The sequence below is a fragment of the Antennarius striatus genome, chromosome 3 (assembly GCF_040054535.1).
Source record: "Antennarius striatus isolate MH-2024 chromosome 3, ASM4005453v1, whole genome shotgun sequence".
Classification (NCBI taxonomy): Eukaryota; Metazoa; Chordata; class Actinopteri; order Lophiiformes; family Antennariidae; genus Antennarius; species Antennarius striatus.
The window spans coordinates 23,981,144-23,989,439 of NC_090778.1; the positions used below are offsets into that span (position 1 = coordinate 23,981,144).

The 8,296-nt window shown below is 42.7% G+C and overlaps 1 protein-coding gene across 1 annotated transcript; it reads right to left on the reverse strand.

Moving 5' to 3' along the window:
* Positions 1–2: 2 nt before the first annotated feature.
* On the reverse strand, positions 3–4,158 carry ccnh (cyclin H). Its single transcript, XM_068310283.1, has 9 exons — positions 3,771–4,158; positions 3,559–3,681; positions 3,403–3,476; positions 3,046–3,259; positions 2,775–2,938; positions 2,527–2,597; positions 2,316–2,421; positions 262–325; positions 3–184 (listed from the first exon to the last, which is right to left on the reverse strand). Exons 1-9 carry the CDS (start codon positions 3,885–3,887, stop codon positions 158–160), a joined length of 960 nt encoding a protein of 319 aa, XP_068166384.1. The 5' UTR covers positions 3,888–4,158; the 3' UTR covers positions 3–157.
* Between the last annotated feature and the right edge of the window lie 4,138 nt (positions 4,159–8,296).

Genomic DNA, 8,296 nt, shown 5'->3' on the forward strand with positions numbered 1-8,296 from the left:
AAGACACAAAATGTACAAAAATACCTTTATTTGAGGCAAACCAGGTTTCAGACATCCTTGTGTTTTCCATAAAATGGTCGGCCATCTCATCTCAATGGGTCAACAGTGGAAAGAAGTTGCATAACATGTTTTTATCCATAACTTTAGAAGTCAGTGCTCACATCAGGTCTTCATCTGTCCATTCCTGCAAAGAAAAGACATTCAGTTCAGGAGGAACGTGTAGCTTAACTCAGTTTGACTGAATATGAAACATGGTCCTACCTCTTCTGCCAAACGGGGTTCTTTTGCGACGTGGTTGTCATCTTCGTAGCCTCTCTTTCTCTTGCTTCAGTGCACATAAAAACTGAATTACTTGATGATCATAAATCCTGCAAGCTCTAACTGTTGGTGGCTGATCCTGAAGAATGAGACATCTACTGTGGTTTCCACTACACCTTCATGATCATTAGCTGTTTCTCACGTCTCTTCATTTAGTCTAGTTCACGCCATACGCCGACATCCCTACTGCCAGAAGGATTTTACTATAAAGGTAACATCTGATTCTACAAACGTGTCCACTTTATCTTCCAGGACAGAGTGTACCATCATGTCACTGGCTGCTGCCATCCAGGTAATGTGACTTTTGCAGATTTCCACCCCAGGATCAAAGCGCGCTGATCGGACCACGCGACTCGTCAGCCGGACGCGAGGCCTCATCCGATGCGTGATGCATGACTGAAGGTTTAAGTCAGTTTGTATTTACAAGCATGTGGCCTAGATTCCAGGCAGTTCAAATGCAATATGGCTGTTCTCCACGGGAAACCACTTGCTGCATATCTGAGCACTGTCCTTCAGAACCCCCCCCAAAAAAAAAAACGCTTCAGATGCCAGCTGTCCGTTTGAGCCGGCTGAAATCTGACAAATATGCCTTGTCATATCAGACCATGAAGAGACGCTTTCTATGATAATGGACCTGACTCACAGTCGACTCCCGTTACGCCCAGTGATCCTCTGAGGAGTGACTGACTTGGAACCAGACAAACGGGGTTCTCTGAATGCTCCTGTTCCTGGAAAATATGTTGCAAAAGCTTTCAGGGGAGCCCATCCAGCGCATTAAAATCCTGTTTTCTGCTGTCGTCGGGAAATCTTAAACATAGCACCTCTCTCCAAGATTACATGAGCCTTAACTCCCATTCTACGCACTGTTCGCCTTCCGTCACCTGCTTCTATGACGGGCTCTTCCTTCAGACCATCACCATTCTCCACTTTCTCTGTATGAACTATCACGCAGCACCAGAACCACTTGTTCCATTTGTTTATATGCTGCTTTGTTCGTTGATGTTAGATACTTAGGCTTGTGTAGCGGTATAAGGTGTTAGTGTATGATTATAGCTAAGCAGAGCCAAGATAGTTTGTAGGAGGTATTTGTAACCAGCCCTGTGCATTTGTTAACCCTGGATGGATTCTGATGAAGTGTGTGGGCCTACATACATATATGCTGCTCTAACAAACATTGCCTGAACTCCCTCTGAGCCTTGTGCTGTGAACAAAAGCATTCATGCATCTGCAGTCTCCCCTCGTCTCCCACTGCAGGCGGTGTCTCAGCGGTGTCTCAGTGCGCCTCTGCATCAGCCGTTTACATGCAGCTTCATCCCGAGAGGTCATGTCATGCACAGATTTATCTATTTCATGGTCGTAAAAAGATTGGCCTTGTGTGCCTCCCGATGATCAAGCAGCTACTGGGTCTGGATCTGTGCCTGTCGGAGCTCAAGAGTTTACCAAACTGTTTACTGTAGATGCACTTATGATACCACAGACCTCACCGACCTCACCAAGTGTTAGACAGACTGGCGACAGACAAACGAGACTGAAGTCTCCTCATCAGCAATACCAACATCAGCTGTGCTACATGGTGTGAATGCTGTAGGTAGGAATGTGGCGTGCTGTTGTACTTCCTTTCTGTATTTCATACAGCTAATGTGTTCCTTTTTATTTTTCTACCTGATACTGAACCTTGAACGTTTTTGCATCTTAGATACTGCAACCTGGCAAAAAATAAAAACTTACTACGTATGGCAATGGAAAATCTAAGTTGCTTTTTTGGATGTGGGATTGAACCTACATCCACTTTTACAACAACAGAGCAGGACAAATGCACAACAATAAGCTAAATGTTCCACAATTAGACACCATCATCAGTCATATTCTAGGGACAAAATATATTTTTGGCCTCTTGATTCCACATGAAAGTCACTTATGCTGACTTAAGATGAACAATATATCAATAATTATAAATCTTAAGTGTGTACTTTCAAAGGCAAATCACTGCATCTTACTTGGTTGATGTGGAAAAGTCTGCATGAATCCTCTCCAACTTCTGTTTGTAAAGGTTCGCCTCCTCCAGTTTGGGGAGTTCATACTTCTTTAACAGCGTTTTCATCCCTGAATGAACAAAAAACATTGAATGAAATTGGAAGTCTGGTTTGTTTCCAGAGCGGATCGATGCCTCCCCCTTGTGGCGGCAAATGGAAGGTGCTGTTTACTCACGTTTCATCGAGTCGTACATCTTGGACAGAGTTTCTTTGTCCCCTTTCAGTCCCAGACATTCAGTCAGGTAGCTGAGCGATTCCAACAATGAACAGAGGTTTTCAGTTTATCATAACAAATATTTACTAATTAGTGTGATTTATTTCAGCCACATAAACCTGAGTAACATCATTGATTCCATAGGATTACTGACATTTTCTGCTGCTTATTTTTTAGGAATTACAATTCAGCAGCATTCTTTGGCTTACCTTTCAATTTTGAGACCAGCTCTTACGGTGCTGTTCAGGATTGCTGTCAGCGCGATCTGAGAGGGTGGGAACAGGAGACCTGCATCTGTCATGGCCGCCTGTGTCAAAAAGTCATCAGCATTCTTTCTCAGTGACTCTGGGTTCTCCAGCATGGGGTATCTTGTCTGTGTGATGACAAATATGACAATACTTCATTGAGCTACAATATTTACTCTACTCAGAATATTGATGAATAAAATGATAACATCCAAAACGTCAGGGGTGTGCTTACCTTGATGTCAATAAGCAAGCCCTCCATGGGTCTGTAGGGGTTGTGGACCACCAGATGAAAGTTTAGTTGCTGGATCAGCAACAGTTCATATTCCAGGATCTGCTCCAGGACTCTCTCCTGCCCAGCCGGGCTCTCCTGCACGAGGTTGCCGACAAACTGACTGCAGGACACGTTGAACTCATCCACTTTACAGGCCAGGTAGGCACATGTCAACCTGAAACAGGAAGGCAGATTTGAATTCAATCTATAGATCTACAATACTGAAAACTTATCAAGAACTATAACAGATTACAGTTTCCTATTAAATAGGGTACATCACTACTCAAGTCATTTCTCACCACCATTAATGCTACTCACATGATAATCCGGGGGTGGTACTCCATGATGGAGTTGTTTAGGTAGAATCTTCTGAAGTACATGACGGCTGTACCCTGCACAGAGGAGTCAAACATGCCTCAGATATCTACGTGCAACGAGGACAACTTTTACTGCAGCACATTATATTACACTTACCACAACAGACTTGGGCATCGCAGGTTTGAAAGCATTGCAAAATTCCAACATCCTCTTCTCGTAATGTCTAAATAAAACGTCTTCTTCATGGCGCTCCAGGAACACGGACCCACTAACCCCGGGCTGATTACACAGACGGAAAACACGAAAACAAGCCGTCAGACGGACGTCTGCTGTTATTTCTCATGTATTTACGTCACTTTGCTACTCACTTTCCCGCTTTCGACGATCTTATTCCGGAATTTCTGATTCGCTTTGATTCTCATATGCTCGACTTCGTCTTCGCTTTTAAAGATCCAATACTTTCTGTGAGAACTGTTGTGGAACATAGCTGCTACTGGAAAAGTAATTACAGCAAAAATATCCAATAAAGCCCCCAACACAGGCGTCTACTGTTAGCGTGCTGCTCACAGCGTCAAAGGCTTGAGCTAGCATGAATTCAATTACTAATTATAATAAATATACGCTATTCCGTTAAGAACCGCTTTAAGTTGTCCACGTAGGTCATATAATACGGATTAAACATCATTTAACTAAAGAGAAATCACTGTCGAAACGTACAAACACCCGCAGCAAGTACGTCTGCGCCAAAATATTTGCTACATTTGGTCCCATTTTGATGACGTTTTACCGTAATGTAGGTCGCAGTGTGCAATACAAATGTACCTGAGAGGCTTCCGTCCAATCTCTCATTACTACTTGTGCTGTATTTGCTGTATTTGAAATGGACAAACCACTCCTCTTCTCTTCTCCTCTCCTCTTCTCTTCTTTACTTTTTCAGGACACAGACCCATTTCATTAAATGTAATTAGTAACTATTATTCCGGAACACTGTCAATTTCGGACCGTATTATAAAGTTCGGCCTACTTAATGTTTATCTTATTTGTTTATTCGTTTATTTTTCACCTCAAATATATCCGCAATGCAGGTCCAATACGATTTCCTACAGGTGTGAATACAAATAAAAATAAAAATCAATAAATACTTTTAAAAGGCTCTACGTCCACATTAAGTTGTATGGGAAGGGATTTCCAATAAATGACCAATTTCCCCGTGTATGATTCCTCCTCCTCTTTCTCTCTCCACCGTTCTTGGTTCCAGCTCACTTTAAACGAAGCTTCAGAATTATTGTGCCGGCTCACGACCACGTTTCTCAAATGCCTCGGTTTCGGATCGCTGTGTCGATAGAAGAACGTCAGATGAACGGAATCACACAGTGTGTTTAGACGCATCCACTCAAGCGCTTCGGCGTTTTCCGTATACCGTGATTTGCATAAACATGAGTAATTTATGAATAATAAATGACATTGCGTTCAGGAGGCGCCGTTAATTTGCATATCACCGCAGCCACAGTTTTATGTCTTTAGTCCGGTGTTGTCATGAAGCCCTTCAAGCACGCATAACCCAGAATCAGAGATATAATGCTTTAACAGGTATGTGCTGAGGACTGTTTTAATATCTTAATCTCTTCCTTTGCAGGCAGAAAAGATTTGAACTCCTGAGCTCTGTCTTTTGATAGGCTTGTAGAACGCTATAGGCTTATTGCGCTGCTGGCTTACACCTACAGCATCCGTCGCGCTGTACATTGCATAAACATGAAGTGCCGATGCATTATTGATGAGACCGTTGCAACGTTTAGCGACTGGACTGCGCCCATGTGTGCGCGTAGACTGACAGGGGCGCAGCAGCGTGCGTGCAGGACGGAGTGCGTGCGTCTGTGTCCGTTTAACCGCAGCACCGTGGTTTCTGCTGTGTCGCTTCATGTCTGGGTGCAGCCTATTCAGTTATTATATTTATTGTTATTTTATATTGCATTTCAACATGTGCGTTTGTTTTTAACGGATGCTCCAAAATCTTGTGGTCGGGATGAGATTGAACCTTGAGCTCAGTTACCGCATCCCGCGGGTTCCTATTTAGCAGACTGTGTGCAACAGGGGCGCTCCTAGACAGAAGACTCCACTGGGGCCCAAGTCCCCTTTAGTCAGACAATGTTTTTTATTATTATTATTATTATTATTATTATTATTATTATTATTATTATTATTATTATTATTATTATTATTATCATTATTATTATTATTATTATTATTATTATTATTATCATCATTATTATTATTATTATTATTATTATTATTATTATTATTAATAATAATAATGCAAAAATCCATTATTATTATTATTATTATTATTAGTATTATTATTATTAATAATAATAATAATAATAATAATAATAATAATTGTTAACATGTTTTATTTTTTTTCCAATTTAATTTAATTTTATATACTTGATTAATCCCTGAAGGGAAATTAGTGGCTCTTTTTAATTAAATCAATCACATGCATATGTTAGTGTGTACAGGCCCTGAACAAACAAACACACACAGGGGGCCTGTACGCATGCAGAGGGAGGTAGAGTGGAGGGGAGCTCCTTTGCGGTGCGCCCCACATGAGCAACTTGTAAGGGGGATTGCGCCTTGCCCAAGGGCGCCTCGGCAGTCCTCCAAAGGTGAGCTGACACCTCCAACTGTCAGCTCACCTTCGGGTGTTTTTTGTTTTTTTTGGGTGGGAGTGGGAATCAAACCGCCGGTCTCAGAACATTGGACGACCCACTCTACCGCCCGCTTTACCACTGAGCCGCTGCCGATTAAAATGGATTAAAATGCCATATGCTTCATATGGAAACATTAATAAAACACGTTTACAAATTAGCTTTTCTTTTTCTGCATTCAATATGAATCAAAAAATATTTGAAGAAAACATTCACCTCAAGAATTGGGTCAACCATGACGTGATGCAGTCGAAAAGCACTAATAAGTTTGTTCTGTTATTAGTGTACGACCATGTGTGCTGTGGTGTTTGGATTTGAAAAATCATTTGTGCACTGTGGACCTTCTATATAGGGAAAAGCTGCATTTCAATATCAATTATCATTATTATTGATTTAAATAAAACTGAGTGCAAAGCATTGGGATGAATGCCCCATTTGAAATGGATCAATTAAAGCTTTGGAGCCTGAAGCATTAAGTGAAATCTTGAGACATGGGAGAACAGAAAATGTTGTGGCATGTGACTGCAGGCTGTGCCCAACAGGTAGCATTTTATGGAAAAGTTAGACAAGGACAATTTTGTAGCAGCACGAGATCAGCTGGATGATCCTCCAGCCTCCCTGATCAAGTTTGACTCACTCCTCATTGTCAAGTCTGCTATAGCCTGGCTGCATATTATTTTTCTTTCCTGGCATGGTTAAGTTATTGCTATTCAGCGACACAAAGTCATCTGTTGATTGATGGGTTGATGCTGTGTGACATATAGTTGTGGATGAGCGCAGCTTTGTAAACCATTCAAGACGATGATAATGTTTTGGAGTGGGAGAACCATTTCCTCCGTCTGTCTCACCTGTCTCACTGATAAAGTTACCTCCTTATATCACTGGAAATGAATAGGAAATAACCTTGACAACAACGCAAATGTTTTTTTCTAACCAATGAACGCGGTTGCCTTTCTCATCCCTTTCTCTGATATTCCATATTTTCATCATGGCTTTCAATCCATTTCAGCTTCACTCACCAACAAAAAGCAATTAAATCCTCGTTCGCACTCCCCTTGTGTGCATGTTAATTACCCTGCCCTCTGCACCCCATTGGTGACATTTCTTCTCCTAGAATGGGAAACAAAAGGCACGGCCTGCTCTGTCTCTGATTGGCTTCCCGATTTCCTGCCCACACCCACAGCCAATGGCTGCTCCTCTTACCTAGACCGGACCAAACCACGAAAAGAAGTCAGCGACCACGAGCCAATCGGAGGAAGCATAGGGCGAGCCTTTCCATTGCCATCCCAGAAAAAGAAAATTGCTCTTGCGCTGTGGTTGCCGTGGCAACCCAGGGTGGCAGCACTGATGTCAAAAATGTCCTCCAAGGACACTGATACAGGCACCGGGTCAGATAGTGGGTGCTGCCTCTTGGCCTCGACTAACACCCATGTACTAAATGGTCGTCGACCCCCCCCCCCCCGCCTTTTTACTTCAAGTTGGATTCTGATGACACCTTCTTTGTTTTGATCAAATACGAGACGATTTGGGATGTTTTTTGAGATGTTGTGACTGAAATGTGTTGCTGAGCCCCTTGTAGGTCAGCTGCGTGTTTGGAAGAACCCCCGCCTGGCTTCACCTCTCTGTGCATCTTTGTGTTTGAATATGGCTGTACATTGCTTTCCCTCAGGTTGGCATTAAGCAGCCACAGTTTTCTTCCCCTCCCATACAGACACTCAATGCTCCCCCACCATCTCTCTCTCTTTCTCTCTCTCACCCCCCCCCCCCTCTCTCTTTCTGTGTGTCTCTAATTGAGCTTTGTGTCTACCTCCATCTCCATTCAAATCCGGAGCCATTTGCATACTGCCGCTGCATGCCGGACTGCTCCCCAGCTGTACAGTTCAGAACTAAATGAGGAACACAGACCCACTTTGCGTGGCATGAATACTAATCAGCGAGGAGAGTCATTTTCCTGTCTCCTGAAAATACAACTACCTGAGAGATGAGGGGTAGCGAAGAAGGAGGATGCTTGTATCGAATCAGTGCATTCAGAGCAAGAGGGGCATTACCGGTCTGAAAGGACACGCTGAGGCGGAGGCAGAGTTTGTTATTTTAAATAAAACAAGACACCGCAGAGGGAATCATAACTGTGATTTGTCATCAAATGGAGCCACTTGTATTGCAATTTCTAAAGGAAGTCGATGATGGGG